General features: G+C 45.3%; 1 protein-coding gene across 1 annotated transcript in view; it reads right to left on the bottom strand.

Moving 5' to 3' along the window:
• LOC146797360 (solute carrier family 26 member 6-like) overlaps window positions 1-25,969 on the bottom strand; it is a 187,101-nt gene that overhangs the window by 114,423 nt on the left and 46,709 nt on the right. Inside the window, exons 5-7 of the mRNA XM_085624366.1 lie at window positions 7,739-7,903; window positions 2,965-3,117; window positions 1,235-1,317 (exon numbers count right to left, since the gene is read on the bottom strand). Coding sequence (XP_085480492.1) covers window positions 1,235-1,317; window positions 2,965-3,117; window positions 7,739-7,903 — 401 coding nt within the window. The remainder of the gene's footprint in view (window positions 1-1,234; window positions 1,318-2,964; window positions 3,118-7,738; window positions 7,904-25,969) is intronic.

Genomic DNA, 25,969 nt, shown 5'->3' with positions numbered 1-25,969 from the left:
GATGGGTTTTAGTTGAGATGGAAAAGGGCTTTACGATGTGTGTAGTCTATCGGTCAAATAATGATGATCCTGAGATTTATGATCTCCTCGAAGTAGAGTTGGCTGGTTGGTTAACCCCTATAATATTTTGTGGGGATCTAAATATTTCAGCGGATTGGGGTAACAACGTAACATATTCAGGACGGAAGCCAAGAGTTTTCATGGCTGGATAGCACTGTGCTAATGCTATGCTTAAAGACTTTGCTGTAGTAATGGTAAAAGATTTTGTCCCTTCCTATCTCGGCGTGGATGGGACTGTGCTAATCCTATGCTTAAGGACTTTGATAGAAAAGCAGACATTTGAGGTGAGCAAATTTAGCAGAGTGTCGCTGGTGTTGAGGGTGCTCTATACAGGTGCTGCTTTCCACCTAAACTTGAGAACTACCCAGAGTTCTCTACTTCTTTTATATATATATACATACCAAAGGTTACAGGGACATTATAGTTAAGCTCAGATTTTACAGACACAAAACCATAGAAATTCAGCAGTTATAGGTATACTTATATCAAATAATAATAACTCGTGCCCTAAGATGACCATAACTAGCAACCCCGTCACGCACAATTTCCTCATCAATAATTTCACTGCAAATGTAGCAGTGATATTATCAATGATGTCAACGATGATGTCATGACTGATGTAATATGTGGGGTAATTATCAGTGCATGGCGAGGGCGCAGCCCAGCACCCTATTTGAGTAGATGCTCATGGCCTAGAGAGCACTTCTTGGTTTTAGTGTGCTATACAAACGTTGTTAGTTAGCTGCAATTATTACAGTACTAATACAAATGTATCTGTGACATGTTTACAAAGAAAAACTATAGTGATTATTACTTAAATTGAAACTTTAGAAGATATTAATATACTGTAAGGGTAAAGAATTTGTGGAGTTGGTATTTAGCTAGATTTATAGTCCTATCAAATATTCCGACTCTGCTAGTACTTGAAAAATTGCCTTTTTTTTTTACCAAAGTTAACCTCCAACCATGTAAATTTTTTCAATTTCCTTTGTCAATTCTGTGTCAGTTTTGTGTTCAGTGTTCGAGCAGAAAAGGGTGTAAACACGTTGAAGAAACTAAATTCAAATTCATAACCATCGGGAGAAAATACAATGCCTGTAATTTTTGCTAAAGGGAACCTTTTTCATGTACAAAAGACTCATTCTAATGGCACAGAATTCAAGATGGCACTCACCCAACAGGAATGTCGCCTACAATGTCTATGTCAAACGTGTCATGTAGCTTGGCACCATATGATATTCCAGTGGCAACAATGAGCTGTAATCAAGAAAGAGAAAAACAACACTTAGGAGAGTCAGATGATAACAGCCAGTGTGTGTGTTCCAGTAGGAGGGTGGCATTGGTGCAGCACTCTATATCAGGGCTGCCCAATGTTGCTCTATGCAGGCTTTGACCCCAACATATGTACAGGTAAATTAATGACTATGTAATTTAGAATTCCTGCATGTGAATCTATCTTAAGTAGACATTGGCTCTCATGCACTAAAGGTTTACAGTATGGTAGCTGCAGATGAAGTTAACATTGTGTAACATTTGTGGTCACAGTAGCATGTGATTAAAACAAATCAGCTTTAAGGGCTACCCCCATGACTTCTGTTTAGACTATATAGAATAATTTTCTGCTGTTGGTTTTTTTTCATCTGCGTGTTAATAAATTAGATTGGTGCATGGCACCACACTCTTAATAACCCCACTGAATGTCACAGATTGGATTAAATAACAGTGCAACAGAGATGTTCTCTGCAATCTGAGTTTGTGCAGAGCACCTACTTAATGGTACAGTGATAGAACATATCCCAGCTCTCTGTTCAAAAACATATATCCAACCAAACAGGCAGTTGGCAAAGATGCCATTCACAATCATGGGAGTTTGCAAAGGGTTTTATGATCATAATATAAGTCATGCAGCAATGTCAGAACCGAGGGCCTGATTTGTTGTGGACATGATACTGATACAGAAGTACTGTCATAGTCAATTGATTGTGCATATCCCATCAAATACGCTCTATAACCAGGTGCTGGGCACTATCAATACAAAAGGGTCAACCTATAAGGAACTTTAGTATTAAAGTAATAACTGGTGCAATTGCAACACATGTTCTAAAAGAAGAAGTAGAACAATTAATGGAAGTAAGTGAAGGGAACGCATACATGAATCTACTATGGAACAAGTTGAAGAAAGTCTTGAGGATCTTATTTCTGCTCTAGCCTTAGTTTAAACACGAGAGCAGGCGATCCTCTGTTTATGAATCCACTTTCTGTATCACTGTACACCGGTTGAGTGAGAAGATTTGGGGCCCGATTCACAGAACTAACTTAAGACAAAATCCTAAACTTACTACTTTTGGTATTCACAGAAGGCATTTAGTAGTAGTAAAGTTAGGATTTTGTCTTAAGTCTGTCTTAAGTCTGTCTAAAGTCTTTCTTAAGTCTGTCCTAAGTTTGTCTTAAGTCTGTCTTAAGTCTGTCTTAAGTCTGTCTTAAGTCTGTCTTAAGTCTGTCCTAAGTTTGTCTTACGTTTGTCTTAAGACTGTCTTAAGTCTGTCTTAAGTCTGTCTTAGATCTGTCTTAAGTCTGTCTTAAGTCAAACTTAAGACAAAATCCTAACTTTACTACTACTAAATGCCTTCTGTGAATACCAAAAGTAGTAGGACAGACTTAAGACAGACTTAAGACAGACTTAAGACAAACTTACGACAGACTTAAGACAAACTTAAGACAAACTTAAGACAAACTTAGGACAGTCTTAAGACAGACTTAAGACAGACTTAAGACAAAATCCTAACTTTGCTACTATTAAATGCCTTCCGTTAATACCAAAAGTAGTAAGCTTAGGATTTTGTCTTAAGTTAGTTCTGTGAATCGGGCCCTTGGTCCTCAGCTGCTCATCCCTGCCACTCTTACCATGATCAGCTCAATGGGGATGGGTGCAGGAAGCCTGGATCTAAACCTTTGGTTGGCAAACTTGACAGCGAACAGTAGCAGCAGGGCAATGAAGCTGGTGACCAGTGTGGCAACGTTCACTTCCGGTAGCTTGGAGCAGAGAGTGACCACCGACTGAAAATAAAAGGGTCATACAAAGGAATATGAGTGCCTTAGCTAATAATAATAGATTCATTAACAGGTGAATTAGTTGATAAATGCTTGAACAATTGCTAAAGGAGTGAGTGGGTGAATAGTTGAGTAACTAAGTAATTGAAACAGTGACTGAGAAGCCTGTGGGTGAACTAAAGACTAAGTGAATTAATGAACTCTTGAAAATGGTGAGAAAGTGAACAATTGGTGGCAAGTATTTGAATATAGAAGTCATTGAGTAAGCTAGTGAGGAAATGAGGGTGCAGTGATTGAATGAAATGAGTGACTAAGTGAATGATTGTGTTTTTATTCTCTTCTTAAAGAGGAAGAGTGGCGCACAAAATACAAATAAAATGGTATACGTGGATGGAAAGACAGAGATGGAACAGAGTCCAAGGCTTAAGCATGCAAAAAAATTAAAACAGGGAAGGGGACAGGTATTTAAGCAACCACATAGCAAGGAGAGAATAGAAGGGGGAAGGTGCCCAGAAGGGTTCTCAAAACTCAAAGGACACCGGGAAACTCCATCAATGCACCTCTTGTCCCTCCTTCAACTCCAAGACATGCATGGTGGCTTTACCCTAGACATCCAGAACCAATGCCAAGGATCTGCATCCAGACCTGAAGCACAGGCAGGGGAGATTTGCAGCACTCCAGGCTGGTTTCATTACCTCGATAAAATGGGGTGCTCTAAACAAACAGTAGGGCTTTGAATTCTCTGAAAATGCTGAAATGTCCTGATTATAATATAGAACTGTTTTCAAACCACCAAAAGGATCTAGGTACAGTGAACAAAATGTAGGACCTGAAGAGCAGGGGCCCAGCATCAGCTCTCGGTCCAAATTTTCTAAGATAAACTCTAAGATGAAAAACGTGTGTGCAGAGAGCATCTTGAAATGATGAAGCTTGTAACATTGGACATTATGGGGCCAAGTCGGAAAAATATATTTTCAGCCATAAACATATGCCTACTTTTACTCCTGCGACAGTTTCACAAAACGATTCCAGGCAGGTGGAAATGGTTCATACATTTTCAGCAATCCCAAACTGAAATCCGACCCCTTCTCACCCTAGAAATGGTCTTCTGGGGCTGATGTTACTTCCCTTCCAGTATGAGAACGGGTACACATCACATTAATTTTGGAGGGGAGAAGAGGAAGGGCTTTCTCCATGGGAAAATATGTTTTCCCAAGAGAGGAAAAAAAGTTAAACAAAATATCTACTAAGTTTAAAATTACCTACAGTGGGATTAGGATCCCGGGGGAGAGGTCGCATTCCTGGACACCTATGCCTGGTACAACTTTCCAGCCATTCTACTGAGAATGTTTATGATTGCAAAAATTAGTAAATATGAACCTAGACGTACCAGACCTGTCAACTTTAGTCAAATATTTACAGTGTGATCATGAGTGGTTTAGTTTGACAAGGGGGCGGGAAAATGTCAACTAGGTCTAAGCAGCCCCCACGTGCCCGTAAAGCAAGCAGGAACTTGTCTGCAACCACTTCCCATGTCCTGGGGAGTTTTTAAAGGAAGCCTTTCAGATCATTCACACCTCAACTGGAAAGCTCTTCTGTGAAAGGGTTTCCATTTCACATATACTGCCTCATTGTACTTTGATATTCAATTTCTCTCTCTCACTCTCTCTTTGAATTGCCTTGATTTTAAAGTTGCTACATTGCATGTTTTTATTCTTGACTAATGATGTCTTTTGACACTTGTTACTTGCTTGCTTTAAATAAATACTGCCACTCCTGACTCGATTCCTGCTTCTCAGAGTGTGTCTTGTTATTTCAGATGAAGACATTCAGTGTTTGTTCCTGTGGGTAAAATAAACACCCTCTAACACTCCAAATGCAGCAAAGAAATCTTTGCAATTGTCAAAGGTTCATCACTCCCAGAGCTGTCACCAGAAACATCAACCCATCTAAAGATCTATGCAGGAAACTCTTGGACTTCTTCTGCAGCAAAATCGGAACCATATACAGCAACTTCCCCTCACAACTGAACATCAAGGCCCTCTTCACAAGTCTCCCAGTGACGAAGAAAGAGCACTCAATCACCAGATGGGACACCATTAGCAAAGAGGAAACCATAACAATTATGAAGACCATTCACTCCAGGGCCCAGGCGGACTCCTGCCCCACCACAACTTTGGACAAAGCGTGGCCCTCACCTCTATCCTCAACACCTCCATCAGTACAAGCAACTTCCCAGAATCATCAACAAGAGTCAACATCCTCCTGAAGAAATCCTCAGCCAACCCGACTAAACTCATCAATTACCAACAGATATCCCTACCGAGCTAAAGTCTCAGAGAAAGCCATCAACAAGCGTCTCTCTGACCACCTCACCAAACACCAGCTTGTCGACACCACTCAATCAGAATTCTAAACCAACCACAGCATAGAAACCAAAGCCCTCATCTTCCAGACCTATCAACAGCCTTCAAAACTGTCTCTCACCCCATTCTAATCTGACAACTCCATGAAGCAGGCATCCATTGACAAGACCATTGTACTGGATCCGTTCCTTCCTTTCCAGAAGAGCCCAAAATGCCAGCAGGCCCCCAACTCTTCTGAAGCACAAGATCTATTTTGTGGAGTCCTACAGGGCTCCTTGCTGTGCCAGACACTCGTCTAAATCTACAAGATACCGCTGTTTGATGTAATGCGAGCTCAGTTACGGCGGACAACAGACTTTGCACATTCAAATTCCTCTGATAATACTTATGATTGCACTGGTAGTAGTGTGCTGCTGACACTGCATTCAGTAGAGACTTGTTGGATCCGGTCCTCTGTCAAACTCCTTATCCTTTTGAATATTACGTCACAGAGTTCAAGCCTTTCTCAATGGCTTAGAATCCTGTATCCTATTGGAACACTTCCCTTGACTTCGTTGGAGACACTGTCCCGGCGCTAATACAATGTCTTTCTCTCTTGAACACGACATCGCAGTAGTTTAGATACATAGAGAACCTGACCGAGATACTCTTAAATAGACTGCCAGCGACTTACTTGCTACCCCAACCAGCTATTCCCCCCACGTGCTCTGTGAATTGAATGGGTATCTGAAAAGGTCCTGAAGAAGGTGGTTGTTCCATCCCGTGTATGTCACCGAAACGCGCGTCGACCCAATGTTCAGACCTGTGAACATATGATACATTCTTGGTCGTGGAGACGTTGTAACCTTGAGTCTCCTTTCTTTTCAGATGTGTTTCAATGTGAATGCAGTATGAGTCTGTATGAAACTGTGTGAGTTGTGGTGTGTATGGTTTGATATATGTAAAGATTTGGTTCCCCTGGTGGGTATCTGTCTAATAATTATTGGAGTGTACACATTTTATACCTATGGTGATAAATCTGTCAATTTTTTTGAAATGTTTCAAACAAAAGTTTTTTTGAAAAAAGAGTAAAGTAATGAACTCATTTGATATAGAGAAAACGTTTATATAACAAAATAAATACCAATTAATACGTTAATGTTGTAAGTGTTGTTCACTTGATTGCACCTCTGTCAAGCCCATCCTGTAGATAAAAGTACGTAAACAGAAAATAAATATAGGTCCTGAGGGAGGTTTCTCATTACATACGAGCTCATAATATACACGTCTGATGACACACAACTGATACTGTCCCTCTCAGACAAAACACCCAACACCAGGAACAAGTTCACCACATGAATAAGAGAAGTGTCCACCAGGATCAAATCTTAACTTCCTTAAACTAAGCTCAGACAAGAAAGAAGTGGCAGTTTCACGGAAGAATGCCTTGCCATGAGACTCAACCTGGTGGCCCACAGACCTTGGACCCCCCCAGGTCCTGCTCACAAGCGAGAAACCCTAGAATCATCATAGGCAACGAACTGGATATGACTGCCCAAGTCAATACAGTGGCCTTGTCCTGCTTCAGCACGCCAAGGACGCTGTAGAAAATCTTCAAGTGGCTACAGACAACACCAGGAAGGTGTCATCACCAGCAGACTAGATTACGGTTGCATCCTGTATCCATGGATAACCAACCAGCTCACAAGATGACTGCAGACTGTCCAAAACACAGCAGCCAGACAATTCCTCAAACTCATGCACCAAGACAAATCACACTACACCTTAGGGTACTCCACTACTGGCTCCCGATACACTAACGTGGGAACCTCACACTCCTCACCCACACATATAAAGTACTCAAATATATCGGCCATGCCGACCTGAACAGCCAAATTCACTTACACAAGCCTTCTATACAACTCTACACTTTTCTAGTCTCTAACTAGCACACACCACACACATGCACAAAAGTAGAGCGGGGGCCGCGCCTTCTTGTACCTGGCCCTAATGCTTGGAATGACCTCCCATAATGCATCAGAGCATCCTCCTCTCTTCTTGACTCTCGCAAGAAGCTGAAGACATGGCTTTTACAGTAACTCCAGTGATGGCTTCATACACCTGTTACAGAGTGACAGCATACCCTCAAGGGTGATTAGCGCGCCATGTAAAAACCAATAAAATAACATACCATGACATAACATAACATAGCATGACATAACATAACAAACTTTAATTCTAAAAAAGCAAATCATATTGCAGATGTTTATGACTCAACTTACATAAAGAATTGACAAAGGCTGGGATTTCTGACTGATCTGCACTCCCAAGATGTATTTCATCTGAGACACAGACACGTGCATGCCAGCCGCTGTTGTGTAGCCACGGATCAATGGTTCTGATAGGAAGTTGGCCACAAAGCCAAACTGTGCAAGGCCCAGGATAACCTGCAAGCAAGAACAGAATAGTTTGCCGTCAGAATAACGGCCACGTGAGCCATAGCTTGTGTTAATACACATATAGGGCCTGATTCATTTTAGATTATCTCCTTATGGATAATGGGTTCTATACTGTGGTTGAAATATATCGACACAATCTTTCAAGGGCTGATGTTGTCTCCGTTGTTTCTGTCTCCTACCAACCTACAGAAAGGAGACAAATCTGTTTTTGGAACGTTGTGTTGAGGTAAGAATGCAGAAGGAGCTGGTAAAGAGCTCTGTTTTTACCTATTATCGTATTCTTGCCAGTACAGAATCAGTTTGTGATCTTTCTCTTGAATTAACGCAATGGGAAAGGTCCCTTATTTTTCAATTTAGATCAGGCTATGTATGGCGGCTTATGAGTTTTAGAATGCCAACTGGTGCCTTGGGAGGCTCCTCCAGGGTTTGTCTCTGTAACTGGGTGTCCACACAATCACTAATGCATAACATACTTTTTAGGTCAAGCCTAGGCAGCGTGCATATGCTATCTGCAAGACCTGTTGTTATCTCCTCTATCGGCTTTTGGGATGCCCATGAATTGCCAGTTGTTTGTTGTTGTGCCATTTAGAAATACAGGTTTTTTATTGGTGCATTGGGTCTGATTCTCCTGCCTTTGCTTGCTTGGGTCACGCACAAGTGATTTCACTTATTGTTTGCTTGCGTTGGCCATCCCAGTACGTCCGGGGTTCCTCCTGTTCATCCTGATCTGCCTTTTATTTTGTAGCCTATCGACATCGTTTTAGGCTTTCAGGCCGTTTCACAGAGCAATGCTCTGTTCGGCACCTGCAAAGTGGCAGTTTCTGTCCGGTAGCTGTTGAGCTATGCCAATAGCTCTAACTCAAAAAAATGCGAGGCCTATTGCATTTCTAATGTTTGTTTGTAATTATATTAGTTATGCACTGAGACTCTTTTTGAAACCACTTTTAAAATCCTTGGGGCACCAAAGCTGAGAACAGGCCTTACACAAACTGCAATCGTTAGATTCACCCGTTATTTGTGCCAGGGTGTGTTCTTTCCTTAAAGCTGCTGTTTTAGCTAGGAAAACTATGGACAAACATTATTGCTTGTTTTAAAATGATCGTATTCTGGTTTTAGAGATTTACTGTACTTGATTAGTTTATATTTTATAGATACACTATGCAACTTATATGTGAACATGCAAATCGTTTTAAAGGATTTATCTGTTGTAGTTTTATTTTATTGAGCGTCAGCTATTATGTTTTATGGGGTTCGGGTTATTTATCTTATTAATCATGCTGAGGTTGATGGAGGTATTTGTTTTATAGCAAAAACTAAAAGAAATGATGGACGGAGTGTTGAACATTGCAAGCACTCACCCCCAGTCAACTGATCTCGGTTTAATCCATCACCGTTCTTTAGCCCACTCTGCCACCCCAGTTCAGACATGGCCATATGCAAATCAGTCTGACCCTGTGCCTCATGGGAACAGTCCAGCCCGAACTACCAAGCCGTGTCTTTCCTGGACCGGAAACAAGCTTCCTAGGACCGGTTTCTGACATTTCAGCCGTCTTCAGCCAGGCTTGCTTGAATCCAGTGGCAAAGTGAGCAAGGGACTCACGTCTGAGCATACCCTGCCAACTTATGGCGAACAAAGCAAAAACCAAAGGAAATGATGGACGGAGTGTTGAACATTTCAAGCACTCACCCCCAGTCAACTGATCTGGGTTTAATCCATCACCGTTCTTTAGCGCACTCTGCCACCCCAGTTTAGACATGGCCATATGGAAATCAGTCTGACCCTGTGCCTCATGGGAACAGTCCAGCCCGAACTGCCAAGCCATGCCTTCCCTGGACCGGAAACAAGCTTCCTAGGACCGATTTCTGGCATTTCAGCCGTCTTCAGCCAGGCTTGCTTGAATCCTTGCTCACTTTGCCACTGGATTCAAGCAAGCCTGGCTGAAGACGGCTGAAATGCCAGAAACCAGTCCTAGGAAGCTTGTTTCTGGTCCAGGGAAGACACGGCTTGGCAGTTCGGGCTGGACTGTTCCCATGAGGCACAGGGTCAGACTGATTTGCATATGGCCATGTCTGAACTGGGGTGGCAGAGTGGGCTAAAGAACGGTGATGGATTAAACCCAGATCAGTTGACTGGGGGTGAGTGCTTGCAATGTTCAAAACTCCGTCCATCATTTCCTTTGGTTTTTGCTTTGTTCGCCATCAGTTGGCAGGGCATGCTCAGACGTGAGTCCCTTGCTCACTTGGCCACTGGATTCAAGCAAGCCTGGCTGAAGACGGCTGAAATGCCAGAAACCGGTCCTAGGAAGCTTGTTTCCGGTCCAGGGAAGACACGGCTTGGCAGTTCGGGCTGGACTGTTCCCATGAGGCACAGGGTCAGACTGATTTGCATATGGCCATGTCTGAACTGGGGTGGCAGAGTGGGCTAAAGAACGGGGATGGATTAAACCCAGATCAGTTGACTGGGGGTGAGTGCTTGCAATGTTCAACACTCCGTCCATCATTTCCTTTGGTTTTTGCTTTGTTCACCATAAGTTGGCAGGGCATGCTCAGACGTGAGTCCCTAGCTCACTTTGTCACTGGATTCAAGCAAGCCTGGCTGAAGACGGCTGAAATGCCAGAAACCAGTCCTAGGAAGCTTGTTTCCGGTCCAGGAAAGACACGGCTTGGCAGTTCGGGCTGGACTGTTTCCATGAGGCACAGGGTCAGACTGATTTGGATATGGCCATGTCTGAACTGGGGTGGCAGAGTGGGCTAAAGAACAGTGATGGATTAAACCCAGATCAGTTGACTGGGGGTGAGTGCTTGCAATGTTCAACACTCCGTCCATCATTTCTTTTGGTTTTTGCTATAAAACAAATACCTCCATCAACCTCAGCATGATTAATAAGATAAATAACCCGAACCCCATAAAACATAATAGCTGACGCTCAATAAAATAAAACTACAACAGATAAATCCTTTAAAACGATTTGCATGTCCACATATAAGTTGCATAGTGTATCTATAAAATATAAACTAATCAAGTACAGTAAATCTCTAAAACCAGAATACGATAATTTTAAAACAAGCAATAATGTTTGTCCATAGTTTTCCTAGCTAAAACAGCAGCTTTAAGGAAAGAACACACCCTGGCACAAATAATTGGTGAATCTAACGATTGCAGTTTGTGTAAGGCCTGTTCTCAGCTTTGGTGCCCCAAGGATTTTAAAAGTGGTTTCAAAAAGAGTCTCAGTGCATAACTAATATAATTACAAACAAACATTAGAAATGCAATAGGCCTCGCATTTTTTTGAGTTAGAGCTATTGGCATAGCTCAACAGCTACCGGACAGAAACTGCCACTTTGCAGGTGCCGAACAGAGCATTGCTCTGTGAAACGGCCTGTAAGCCTAAAACGATGTCGATAGGCTACAAAATAAAAGGCAGATCAGGATGAACAGGATGAACCCCGGACGTAGTGGGATGGCCAACGCAAGCAAACAATAAGTTAAATCGCTTGTGCGTGACCCAAGCAAGCAAAGGCAGGAGAATCAGACCCAATGCACCAATAAAAAACCTGTATTTCTAAATGGCACAACAACAAACAACTGGCAATTCATGGGCATCCCAAAAGCCGATAGAGGAGATAATAACAGGTCTTGCAGATAGCATATGCACGCTACCTAGGCTTGACCTAAAAAGGATGTTATGCATTAGTGATTGTGTGGACACCCAGTTACAGAGACAAACCCTGGAGGAGCCTCCCAAGGCACCAGTTGGCATTCTAAAACTCATAAGCCGCCATACATAGCCTGATCTAAATTGAAAAATAAGGGACCTTTCCCATTGCGTTAATTCAAGAGAAAGATCACAAACTGATTCTGTACTGGCAAGAATACGATAATAGGTAAAAACAGAGCTCTTTACCAGCTCCTTCTGCATTCTTACCTCAACACAACGTTCCAAAAACTGATTTGTACTGGGGTGGCAGAGTGGGCTAAAGAACAGTGATGGATTAAACCCAGATCAGTTGACTGGGGGTGAGTGCTTGCAATGTTCAACACTCCATCCATCATTTCCTTTGGTTTTTGTATTTGTTTTATAACCATTTCATTGCTATGTATTGTTTTTGTCTTTTATGGACATATATGTCCGAATCTAGAAAAAGTGTAAGTTTGTAATTGTTTGCTATTCAAAAACTGATTTACGGCTAGTGTCTTAATGAGTGCGGAGTCCCTACACATAAAAAGATAGGATAAACTTACACAAAAGTATATGTTTACCTTTGTGAAGCAGGCCTATATTGACCACAGTCTCTGCTTTCAATCTATGTGTGATCTGTGAGTATCTATATAACAAGGAGGCATACAGCACAGAAGGGAATCCCAACACAATGCATGGGCATCAAGACAGTCCTGGGCAGGATCCACAAATGCACTGTTTAAGGGTTGCATGGGTGTACCTTGCATGCCAGGTGGACACAGGATGTTGGCAGAGCAGATTCAGAATATGTGGCAGATGAGCATCCAATGGGTGCAGGTACTGCTATGCCTAGCTAGTAGTGTAAAAATGACTGCACACATCATGAGTGTACACAATTGGGTTATTGGTTAGGGGCTGGGGAAGCTCAGCTCAGCCAGCAACCACAATCCTTGTCAAGGTAAACCACAACAGTCACTAAATTAACCACAGATGGCTTGGCACTAAAGAAGTGAGGCTAACTGAGAGGCTTAACTTATGCAGCACACAAACAGTAGTAAAGTGTAAAAGAAAACATAAGAAGAATCACAAACCAATTCAGAAAAATAGATTCGATTTTAATAAATAAAATTAGACACAACCAACAATAATCCTGTTCGTAGAACCGTAACTATGTAATTTAAAAGTTTTAGGTTAGTATAGTGCTTAAAAGAGCAACTCGAAGTCATATGGTCCTGCTAGACATGCGGAAAGAAACAAATGTAGGCCGACTACGAAGGAGCGTGGGCCAGATAGAGGAATCGGGTTCATCCCACTGAAAAAGTTACCTTCTGAAATTGGTGTGCAGTATAGTGGTGTGGTGTGAAGTAGAGTGAAGTGGGGTGGTATCCAGTGGTGTGGAGTAGCGTGGAGTGGAGCAGCATAGAGTGGAAAGGTGTGGAGTGGCGTAGAGTGACATAGAATGCTGTAGAAAGGCATTGTGTGGAGTGGAGTGTCGTAGAGTAGAGTAGTATGGAGTAGAGTGGCTTGGAGTGGAGTGGTGTAGAGTAAGTGGTGTGGAGTAGAGAAGACTTACGTAGAGTGGAGTAGAGTGGCATATAGTGGAATGAAGGGAGATAGAGTATAGTGTCATACTTAGGGTTGAGTGGAGTAGAGAGGTGTGAAGTAGAGTGGAGTAGTGTAGAGTAGAATAGATTGGAATGGCGTAGAATGCATATAGTTGATTCCCGTGAAGTGGATGGGTGCACAGTGGCGTAGAGTGGTGTAGAGTAGAGTGGTGTAGAGTGGGGTGGTGTAGAGCAAAGAGGTGCAGAATAGAGTGGGATAGACTGGAGTGGCGTAGAGTAGAGTGGAATAGAGTGGAGTGGCATAGAGTGGAGCGGTGTAGAGTGGCATAGAGCAGGGTAGCTTAGAGTGGAGTGGAGCGGCATAGTGGGACAGAAAGTGGAAGAAAGTGGCGTAGAGTAGAGTGGCATAGAGTGGCACATGTTGAAGTGGCATAAAATGGAGTGGCATAGAGTAGAGTGGCATAGAGTAGAGTGACGTGGAGTGGCATTCTGTGGAGTGGAGTGGCATGGAGTGGCGTAGCGTGCAGCAGTGTGACGTGGCAAAAAGTGGAGTGGTGAAGAGTTAATGGCGTAGATTAGACTGGCATAGTGTCGCAAAGAGTAGAGTTGCATAAAGTAGAGTGGCATAAAGTGGAGTGGCATAGAGTGGAGCTTCTTAGAATAGAGTGTAGTAGAGTGGAGTGGCATGGAAGAGAGTGGCGTAGAGTAGAGTGGAGTGGCGTAGAATAGAGTGGAGAGGTGTATGGTGGCACAGAGTATAGTGGAGTTGCGTACAGTAGATTAGCATAGGGTGGAGTTGCATAGAGTAGAGTAGAGTAGAGAGGAGTGGCACAGAGTGGTGTAGAGCAGAGTGGTGTAGTGTGGAGTGTTGTGGTGTAGAGTGGAGAGATGTGGCGTAGAGTTGAGTAGCATAGAGTAACGTGGTATAGAGTAGAGTTTCATAAAGTAGAGTTGAATACGGTAGAGTGTGTGTAGTGGAGTAGAGTGGAGGTGGTAGAGAGAGGTGTAGTGTAGTAGATTGGCATAGCATGGAGTGGAGTGGTGTAGAGTGGCATAGAGTAGAGTGGTGTCAAGTGGAGTAGAGTGGTATAGAATAGAGTGGCATATACTGGAGTGGCATAGAGTAGAGAGGCATTGAGCAGAGCTGTATAAAGTGGTGTGGCATAGAGTAGAGTGGCATAGAGCAGAGTGGCATGGAGTTGGATAGAGTGGAGTAGAGTAGATGGTGTAGACTGATGTAGAGTGGAATGGAGTAGCATAGAGTAGAGTGTCATACAGTGGAGGGGCGTAGAGTGTTGTGGCGCAGAGTGGCATAAAGTAGAGTGGCATGGCGTAGAGTGGCCTGGAGTGGCACTGTGTAGAGTGGGGTGGGGTGGAGTGCTGTAGAGTGGAATGGCAAAGAGTGGAGTGGTGTAGAGTGGAGTGGAGCAGCATACAGGGGAGTAGTGTAGAGTAGATTAGCGTAGATTAGTACTGATGTGGGCGTTAACTAGGCGTGAATAGAGATGGCAAATAAGGTGAAAGCAACATAAATAAGAAGCTGTAACACAGTGTTAAATATAGGAAAGCTCATTACACGTCCAGTGAATAATACTGAAACTCACCTAAAATAAAAAAATTGTGTGTTGCAAACAGGATAGGAAGAACAAATACGAGAAAGAACACATGTACACATGGATTTGGTCCATGCTCCAGGAAGGAACTTACAAAAGAAAAGAAGGGAAGCCTACGGAAGCTAAGCAATTGAATGTATGTAAATCAATCAATCAGTGACACTTGTAAAGCGCGCTACATACCCGTAGGGTCTCAAGGCGCTGGGGGGGGGGGGGGTGCCGCTACTGCTCGAACAGCCAGTTCTTCAGCTTCTTCCTGAAGGAGAGGTGGTCTTGGGTCAGGCGCAGGTCGGACGGGAGGGAGTTCCAGGTCTTGGCGGCCAGGTAGGAGAAGGACCTTCCTCCTGTAGTTGCTCTGCGGATGCGGGGGACGGCGGCGAGGGCGTGGTTGGCTGATCGGAGGTGGCGTTTGGGAGCGTAGAAGTTGACTCGGTTGTTGAGGTAGCTCGGGCCTTGGTCGTGTAGGGCTTTGTGTGCGTGGGTGAGGAGGCGGAAGGTGATTCTCTTGTTGATGGGGAGCCAGTGAAGGTCTCTCAGATGTCCGGAGATGTGGCTGGATCGTGGGATGTCGAGGATGAGTCTGGCTGAGGCGTTTTGGATCTGCTGGAGTCTCTTCTGGAGCTTGGCGGTGGTCCCGGCGTAGAGGGCGTTGCCGTAGTCCAGTCGGCTGGTGACGAGGGCCTGGGTGACGGTCTTCCTGGTCTCTGTGGGGATCCACCAGAAGATCTTCCGTAGCATGCGTAGGATGTTGAAGCACGCCGAGGAGACGCTGTTGACTTGCCTGGTCATGGAGAGGGAGGAGTCCAGGATGAAGCCCAGGTTACGTGCATGGTCTGTCGGTTTGGGTGCGGTGCCCAGGGCGGGAGGCCACCAGGAGTCGTCCCAGGCGGAGGGAGAGGAGCCCAGGATGAGGACCTCCGTCTTGTCCGAGTTCAGTTTCAGGCGGCTGGTCGTCATCCATTCGGCTACCTCTTTCATCCCTTCGTGTAGGTTGGCTCTGGCGGCGGCGGGGTTGTTGGTCAGGGAGAGGATCAGCTGGGTGTCGTCGGCGTAGGAGATGATGCTGAGGTGGTGTTTGCGTACGATGGCCGCGAGGGGGCTCATGTAGACGTTGAAGAGGGTGGGGCTCAGGGATGATCCTTGGGGGACGCCGCAGATGACTTCGGAGGCCTCTGACTTGTAAGGTGGTAGGCGGACTCGCTGTGTTCTTCCGTCGAGGAAGGAGATGATCCATTCCAGCGCCTTGTCCTGGATTCCGATGTTGCTGAGGCGCCGTATTAGGGTGCGGTGGCAGACCGTGTCGAATGCCGCGGAGAGGTCTAGGAGGATGAGGGCCGCTGTTTCTCCATTGTCCATCAGGGCTCGGATGTCATCGGTGGCGGCGATGAGGGCGGTCTCGGTGCTGTGTTTGGCTCGGAAGCCGGACTGTGAGGGGTCGAGGGATCCGTTCGTCTCGAGGAAGGCGGCCATCTGCTTGTTGACGGTCTTCTCGATGACTTTGGCTGGAAACGGGAGAAGCGAGATGGGGCGGTAATTCTTGAGGTCGGTGGGGTCCGCTGTTGGTTTCTTGAGTAGAGCGCTGAGTTCGGCGTGTTTCCAGCTCTCGGGGAAGATGGCGGTGTCGAAGGATGTGTTGATGATGTCTCGCAGGTGGGGTGCGATGACAGCGTCGGCCTTGTTGAAGATGTGGTGGGGGCAGGGGTCGGTTGGTGATCCGGAGTGGATGGAGTTCATCGTGCGGATGGTGTCTTCTGTGCTGATCGGGGTCCAGGCGTGGAGGGTGGTGGTGGGGGGGGCTGGCTGGTCGGTCGTGGTGTGCGTTGGTTGGTTGTTGAAACTGCTGTGTATGTCCGCGATCTTGTTGTGGAAGTATGAAGCCAGGGAGTTGCAGAGGTCTTGCGAAGGGGTGATGTCGTTGTTTCCCGCGTTGGGGTTGGAAAGCTCTTTCACGATGTTGAAGAGTTCCTTGCTGTTGTGTGCGTTGTTGCCCAACCGGTCCTTGAATGCTGTTCTCTTGGCGGCGCGGATCAGCTGGTGGTGTTTCCGGGTGGCAAGTTTGTAGGAGGTCCTGTTGTCCGGTGTCGGATCCCTTTTCCAGACTTTCTCGAGGGCTCGGCAGTTCTTCTTGGAGCTCTTGAGTTCGTCGGTGAACCATGGGGCCTTCTTGCTGCCGGGTCTGCTAGGCGGGGTCCTCAGCGGGGCGAGTTCGTCCGCGCAGTTGCTGATCCACTTCGTGATGTTATCGGCGGCCTGGCTGGGGTTCGCTGAGCTGGCAGGAGGGTGTTGGCTCAGGGAGGTGGCGAGCTGGTCTGCTGTGATCTTGTTCCAGCTTCTGCGGGCGGTGTGTTGCTGGTGTTGGTGGGTCGTTGTTCTCTTGAAGGTGAAGTGGACGCAGCTGTGGTCCGTCCATTGAAGCTCTGTGGCGTGGCTGAAGTCGATGTCTGTGCTGGATGAGAAGACGGCGTCGAGTGTGTGTCCGGCGAGGTGGGTGGGGGTGGACACCAGTTGCTTGAGTCCCAGGTTGGCGAGGTTGTCGAGCAGGGTGCTGGTGTTGTGGTCGTTGTTGTTCTCCAGATGGAAGTTGAGGTCTCCCAGGAGGATGTAGTCAGCGGAGGGGAGGGCGTGCGGGCTGACGAAGTCGGCGATGTCGTCGCTGAATTGCGTGCGTGGTCCAGGGGGTCGGTAGATCAGGGTGCCTCTGAGGGTGGTGTTCGGGTTGGTGTGGATCTGGAAATGCAGGTGTTCGGCGCTGGTCAGGGTGTTGTCGGTGCTGGTCGTGAGGCGGATGGTGTTCCTGTGGATGATGGCGATGCCTCCTCCCATCTGGTTGGCGTTTCGGTCCCTCCGGACGATCTTGTAGCCCTCTGGGATGGCGATGGCGATGTCGGGAGCTGAGGAGGCGTTCATCCAGGTCTCCGTGAGGAAGGCAACGTCTGGGGCTGTGGTGTCGAGGAGGTTCCAGAGTTCGATGGCGTGTCTGTGGACGGAGCGGGTGTTGAGGAGGATGCACTTGAGGTGGGTGCTGCTGGAGTTCGACTTGGCGGGTGCTGGTGCGGGGCTGGTCCGGATGCAGGAGAACTTGCAGGCGTGGCAGCTGAATGGTCCGTGGGTGCGTCTTGGAGTGGCTTGGTGGCATTCTGGGTGTCTGCCGGTGTTGAGAGCGGTGAGGGTGGCGGCTGAGTACGTCAGGCGGGTCGGTCGGGCTCTACGGGGGCCAGGGGTCCTGGCACTGGGCGCGGTCCAGGCGCGGACGGGCGCAGACGGGCTTACCTTTGGCGCGCCTTCGGCGCGCCCGCTGCGCGTGACCGCTGCGCGTTCGCACGGTCGCCATTTAAGGCGAAGTGCGCGGGTGGGCGGGGCAGCTGGGAGGCGGGAGCGGGGAGGGTTACAGAAGAAAAAGGGGCGGGGACAAGCGGCGGTGGCGGGAAGGGAGGGCGGGGGGCGCGTTCATTGAGAGTGACAATGAACGCAACTAATGGAAGGATGTGGGCAGGTTGTAAGCCTACTGAATTGTAAACAATACGTCTCGCAGCACAGGACATGCACTGTGTAGGGGAGACCTAAATACATGGGGCAGTTTTTTTTTTTCTTTTACATTGCCAGAAGCATGTCAGAAAGCCAGTGAACCACACTGCTTTTTGCGGCTCTATGCATTATGCACCAAGCACCATATATTATTGCAACATTGTCAATGCATGTTTTCAAAGACAAGGGAACCCAAAGGTATGTCAGGGACTATGGGTAGGGATTGTTTATCGAGGAACAAGCGGTCCCTTGGTATAAAGATGCAGTAATCATTAGGCAGAAAAGTTAAATAAGTTCTATGCCACAAGTTTGTGAGATAAGAGAATAACAGTATTTATTAAATCACATAACAAAAAAAGAGACTCAATTGGAGTGGGAAACATGAGACAACAGAGAAGAGGATCAATAAGACTCAGAAATGTAAGAAAAAGTGACAAGTAAAAATAATACACAGTTTACATCGCAATTTATGGGTTCACTGACACAATAATCAATGTCAAAAATATCGATGTAAAAAAACGATGAAAAAATATAGACTGCAAAAATATCGACTCCCTATACTTAAACAGGTGAGAACAAAAATATCGACAAAAACATATTGATGTAAAAATATAGTTGTACAATATATACATTTTTATATATATATATAAAATAAAATAAATATTGAATAACAAAATTATTTTTAGCAAATTAAATTACATTTAATATACATTTTAACAAATTATAACAACTAAACTTCATTGAAAGAGTTACACACCCCAAAAAATTATTATATATATGTATCTTTACTTCAAAACAATTAAATTATTATTTTAATTTCTTTTATAATTTTAAAATTATAGAAACATTTTCACACATATATATATAAAAGAGTTGCCTCCAAATGAGATCACCACACACGGTAAGTTTGGAGTCCTTTTAATCAGAGGAGCACATCAGCATCACAACCAGCGTCTCAAAGCACCAATGACGCGTTTCGGGCGTTCCTTCGCCCTTGGTCACTGGCAGGAGAAGAGAGCAGTTAATGCAAATCACGCGCAAATTGAATCTCCCGCCCAAGTGGGAGTATGCGCAGGTGTATCCTGGTACTTGTGGTTTGCCAAAGTCAATATAAACCCCATTGGGCTCCGCTCTTCCTCCCAAATTAAAGTTCGAACCCCAGTGGGCATGCTTGGAGCAGTCTGTGTTGCAAGCCGTGTCAATAATACTCCTCCGATCGGCTTACCGTTCTTACAGCGTCCTTTATTGTTGACGTTGCAGACCCGCTCTCTCCAGCAGTGGGGCTTTCTCGCGGCCGGGCCAGCCGCTACACACAAGAAAAAGAGTTGCCTCCAAATGAGATCACCACACACGGTAAGTTTGGAGTTCTTTTAATCAGAGGAGCACATCAGCATCACAACCAGCGTCTCAAAGCACCAATGTCGTAACCAGACGCGTTTTGGGCGTTCCTTCGCCCTTGGTCACTGGCAGGATTTTGAATAAATTAATTGTTCTGAAACTCACCTGCTTCTTTTGTCTTTCGTCAGTGAACAAGAGCATTTCCATAGCTCAAAACGCGTATGGCTTTTAAAGGATTGTGGCTTGCTGTCATCTTGCTGCTTGTGGTGTCCTGAGCGGAAACTCCTACTTGTGCAGCCATTCCACACGGGAAACCTTTTGTTAGATGAAAATGCGGCAGGTCCGGTTGCGGAATGACCCGCCGCGGTATTAGCGGATCCTGGGTGTTCGAGATTTGGACACCAGTGGGAACGTAGGGGGCCTGAGCCACGAGTATATATTGGTAAGAGGCCAGTGAAGCTGACAAGACCTTTGCCCAACCGGGATGAACATTTTTATCGATGGAGGCAGCAGTGCACTTGCTTAATTAACTATGGAGTCTTTGGCCATACCCAGGTACTACCATGACCAGAATGCCTGTGTGACGACGCCCACTGGGGCGGGACTTCAATTTGAATAAATTAGTTGTTCTGAAACTCACCTGATTCTTTCGTCTTTCGCCAGTGAACAAGAGCATTTCCATAGCTCAAAACGCGTATGGCTTTTAAAGGATTGTGGCTTGCTGTCATCTTGCTGCTTGTGGTGTCCTGAGCGGAAACTCCTACTTGTGCGGCCATTCCACATGGGCAACCTTTTGTTTGATATATATATACATATATATATATATATCCAGACCTGTGTTCCGGTGTGACACACCGAAAAACGCCGTTCCCTTTCCTCTTCCGACGGCGGTCCGCGGCAAGGGGGTAAGCCTCAAAATCCTAAACCAAAGCTGTTTTTCTCCGAAAAATAACAGTAGCCACGGACATCAATGAACTTCTAGTAATTATTTATTAGGCAGAGTTAAGCAACTATATATATATATATATACCAATAACATAAAATATAATTTTCAGAAAGTCTATTATAAATTAAAACATTAAACAATTTACAAATATTTCAACTTAAATTTCCCAATCCTGTCAGTGCAACAGTAGGGAAAGAGTTGGATAGCGAAAGGGTAAAATGTACTATTCCAACTCCAATGAGTGCAACAGTAGGGAAAGTGTTGGATAGCGGAGGGATTAAATTTTGGGGAATATTTGTGTATAAGGACCGAACGGCCAAGGTGCATAAGACACTCAAATGGGGATTAAATGGGCAGTGTTCAACGTCATTAATCATATCCATCATATCTTTGATGTAGTATGGTGTTATCGGTACAAAATCTTTGATGAAAAAATCAACAAACTGCCCAAGGGGTTCCAAAATGGAACCACATTCTGAGACTATAGGACAACCCGGTGGATCAGTCACATTCTTTGGGAAGTGTATAGAGAACAGGTGTCCTAGGTGATTTCTGGTTAAAAAAGTAAACTCATTCTTGGATAAGAAGCCTTCCGCTCTACCCTCTTCCATGACGTCAAAGATAAAAAAAATAATTAATTTTTTAGGGTCTGTGTTAAGTTTAAGGTAATGATCGTTATTAGATAGTTGACTCGCTATCTCTGCTTTATATAAGTCTGTGTTTTTTTTATTACAACTCCTCCGCCTTTATATGCGGGTTTAATGACCAGTGAGTTATTTTGTTTGAGACTAGTCAATGCGTTTTTTTCTGTTCTGTAATAGGAAAGTTGTAAGGAATGAAAGTAGGTCTACTTTCAAGGCTAGAGATCTCATTGCCCACCGTTTTTTAAAAGTGTGTATTTCGGGGGGATGCAAGTATATGGTGGATTAAATGTGGATGGTGGTCAGAAATGTGTGTGAGCCCTACAGGGAAAGATAGGGTTCTCAAGAAAAAAGGCATGGGGCAAATTTGCTAAAGAATCTTAGAACTTCTGTCTGGAGTGTCAGGAAATTGGGGTGTGTGGTAGGTACAACGGATAATCCTTTGCTGAGAAGTGATGACTCCTCAGTAGAGAGTAAGTGGGTAGACAGGTTGAAAATGGGAATGCTTTTGATACAACTAATGATTTCATTGGTGTTTGTTTCAATTGTCACCAACGGTGATATTTCTGCCATGTTTGGCATTCGCCTGGTGCACTGTACCATTGATGTCAATTCTTGCCACAGTGGCTTGTGCCGTAAGCATGGGGCAGCAATCTTTCTATCGTTAAACAGTGGCACTCTTGTAGAACAACGGTGCAGTGAGATAATGTATGTGGCTCTATGGGCTTTGGCAGTGGGTACCGCACAGCAAGAACCTCAGCTACTGTAACAGACAGAGAAGGGTGTAGCCTTCCAGGTTTAAGTAGCCTATGATTTTGGTTTTACTGATACAAGCTAAATCAGGTGACACCCAGCTCTTTCATTTTAGGACAAATTATTTGATTCAATATATTTTCACAAATGTTAATACTACATGCTACAAGAATATCTGCAAAAATATGCTGTTTACTTTTCTGACAGGGCTCCACCCTCACGGTGGCACTGAGACGGGAGTGATGGGTGTTTCCCCAAGCTCCTGTGACTCCTGGTTGTGGTTCCCAGTTTCATCTTAGTGCTGATGGCACCGGGGTCCTGCTCATATCCAGTGGGTATCCACAGACTGCACCATTGGTGAAGAAGTGATTGGGAGAGGTCCAGCCGTGGATGCAGGATGACTGCCTTTGCCTGAATGACAATAAGACTGCTGTCATGATCCTTAGCAGTGCAGCATTCTGTTCACCCCCTCTGTTTGCCTTGACCCTGTAGGCTCGGGGTTGTAGTACGGTTCCTACTTTCTCAGTAAGATTGTGCATTTAGGCAACCGTGTCAAGTCAGGCTCACCAGCGGACCCCTGTCCACCAAGGGTATTCCGAATGGTCCTACCTGGAGTAGAGAGGAAGATCCTTGACCAACTTAACCGATCTCTGGAGACAGGTTATATGTCCGCTAGCCTGAAGGAAGCCAGGGTCACCCCACTATTGAAAAAACCTAGGGCAGATGCAGCCAACCTTAAGAACTATAGGCCCATCTCCCAGCTCCCCTCCCTGGCGAAAGTAGTGGAACAACATGTTCTCAAAACACTCTCGCTGTTTATTGAGGAACCAAAGCTACTCCAGGTATGACAGGCCGTCTTTAGGGCCCACCATAGCACAGGACTGATGATGCTGTCAGTGCTGGACAAACTCAGATTCATGGCCGACAACAGTAAGCAAGAGCGCCCTGGTTCTACTAGACCTGTCAGCGGCATTCGATACGGTCAATCACGTACAACTTCTGGCCTGGATCTTCGATTTGGGTATCCATGGGCTGGCACACCAATGGATTGCGTCCTTCCTGTCAGGTTGGTCCCAAAAGGTCCAACTGGGCAAGTGGGTGTCTAATATCGGCGCACTTACATGTGGTGTCCTCCAAGACTCAGAGCTGTCCCCTCTCCTTTTCAACATCTACCTCCGGCCACTTGTGGACGTGTTGGTCCGCATGGACTGCCAAGTGTTTAACTATGTGGACGACACACAATGAATCCTTCAGATCAACAATTCTTCCCAGGTCCACGCACGTGTGCAAAACATACTTAGATACATGGTCAACTGGGTGACTGCCAATTCGCTGAAAATCAATCCCGATAAAACCGAGGTCCTCGCTATCACCACCAAAAACAACCCCTGGAATGGCCTATTCTGGCCACAAGAGTTTGGCACCACCCCAACGCCAGTTCCGGTTGTAAAAAGCTTAGGCATCAAAGTTGATGCCAATCTCTCCATGTCAAACCAAGTTTTCACCGTGGTCAGAACCTGTGTGCGCTTACTCAGACAACTGCAGAAACTAGCCTCTCTCCTCTCATTGGCCTCACTACAGATGGTCGTGTTGGCAATGATTGTGTCAAGGATGGATTACGGCAATGCCTTATACACTGGTCTCCCCGAGAAACTGATCAGTAATCTATGAGTGACCATGAACGATGCAGCTAGACTGATCTTCAGGCTCCCAAGACGGGTGCATGCTACCCCCCTACTACAGCAGCTGCACTGGCTCCCCATTAAACAGACAGCAAGGTTCAAAGGTCTCTGCATCGCCCATAAAGCCATTCACGGCCAGGCCACAATATATATCAAGGAGTGCCTAGGGAACTATGTGTCGGGACGTACACTCCGGTTGTCCGAGGCAGGCCTACTGGCCTTTCGCGGTTCAAAACTACATCTAAAGGCGGCAGAGCCTTTTCTGTATTGATCCCTCAAATATGGAATCGGCTACCCGAGAACCTGCGCAAGGAACCTGCCCTCCTCCCTTTCAGGATACGACTCAAGACTCTTCTGTTGAGGGAGGCTCTGTACACAGAATAAAGCCACAACAACAATAACATAAGCTTAAAAATAAGGTGTACAGGTCTGCCAAAATACCTTAGAGTGATCTAACTCGCCATCTACCTGTAAGCGTGGGCCCTCTGGTAGCCAGCCTTGTAACAGGCCGCCGTCCTTCTCAGAATGATGTTAGAATTTAGCTGGGCCATAATTCAGGCATGGGGCAGCTTAAAAGAATCCCTCGCGATGCTCCTCTGTCTAAACGAAGGCTTGGCACAGTTTGTATAATAAACTGGACCCATTCATTCCATGCCTGAGCCCTGGTCCTGTTGTCATTGTAGATTCCATCCATCCAGAGCTGTCGCCGAACGGACAACTAACAACGACATTTTGCGATGTGTACTAAGTCCTTGTACAGAATGTACTAATGCCTGATAATGTGCCTACGAAGAAGTGTACCTGCAAGCAAAACCATTTCTGAGTACTTTATCACATGAGGCAACGCAAGCAAATGTGTGTTAAACGTCATCGTTTCAAAAGATGTCAACTCCAAACATGTAAAATGGAAGTGTTTGAGACTGAGCCCTATGTAACCACATGATAGGGTCTTTGACAGCTGGCTTTGCTTTGGTAACTCAGATAGAAGCATTTGTTGTTGTCCCCGCTAATTGTCAGATGTACAAACCACATTTTACTATGGCAAGCCCTGTGGTTCATAAAGTCACAGGCTTTACTACAGCAAAATAGCTTTTAGGTATGTATTATCGCCATTTGGCGAGTCGGATAAGCCTTTCTAACTCGCAAAATGGGTTTAATTACCTACACCGAATCACAAATAGGAAAGGGCTTGAAAGGGGCACCGCTCCTCCTAACTGTGATTCCGTATAGCATGTATCGATTAGCTGCAATCACAAACCATTGATTGGTTACCGACCCCTGAGTTGGGTGGTGACTGATTTATAAAGTGGAAGGTTCTGCTTTATGAATAGTGCCCGGAGACCTCCAGGGGAGCAGGCAGTGGTCCGTAGGACTACGGCCTGCCTCACCAGAAGTGGTCTCATGTTGGAAACATATTTTTAAATGCAACAGTGGTTAAGGAACGAGGGGGTGCTTTAAAAAAAGGTTTCACCTTTGGGAACGCACACAAAGATTGTGTTTGCTATTCTCTGCAGGCCGCCATCGCTGTATATGTAGCTTGTCAGAAAGTCATACATTGTTACAAGCCTAATTAATATTCATTAGTCAGGTTGCTTTGTGATCGGTTTGCAAATTTACACATATGATGTAGCCTATTAGTACATAAATCATATCGTAAATTGCATTCCCATTCTGCAACCAGTTGGTCTGCACATTGCACATCCCTGGCTGGCAACTGGAGACAGTACATCAGACCAGTTGGAGCCGGACAAATGGGAGCTATTCACTTAGGATATTGTTCATTTTCCTCCATGGTACTGATTGCAGGTGATTTAAAACTAATCTCTGTGGGTAATGTTTGGTTTAGAAATTATATTCTAGTAGCAGTGTGAAGTCAGCAGGCGAGATGGTTGACCATATTTAGTTCAGAGTAAGGCCCCTGACCTGAACTTTGCTCTACTGTCGGTCTAAAAATGCTGGTGGCCAGGTACCACAGTGACAAGCTATGTGGCAAATAACTCGAGGTTGCGATGCACACTTAGGGAATGTCTGTCCAAAATATTTAAGAGACATTTCTGCCCTTTCAACATTCAAAACAAAACTGACATTTTACCTTCACTCTAAAATGTTTTGCCTCGGTATTATGCTTTGTTGGAACAGAGTATTCTGTATTCAGGTTTAATGTATGCCCCTTGTCTAAAGTATAAGTCATTGTATATATTACAATTTATTATGCACAGCCTGCGCACTTTCTTATGGCTTGTTTTGTTGGGTTTTCTTGAAGACACCTGAAATGTAAGCTGTTTGCTACTACATCACCCAATAGATCACT

This window comes from Triturus cristatus, chromosome 9 (genome assembly GCF_964204655.1).
Source record: "Triturus cristatus chromosome 9, aTriCri1.1, whole genome shotgun sequence".
Classification (NCBI taxonomy): domain Eukaryota; kingdom Metazoa; phylum Chordata; class Amphibia; order Caudata; family Salamandridae; genus Triturus; species Triturus cristatus.
This window is presented reverse-complemented; position numbering and strand designations above follow the sequence as displayed.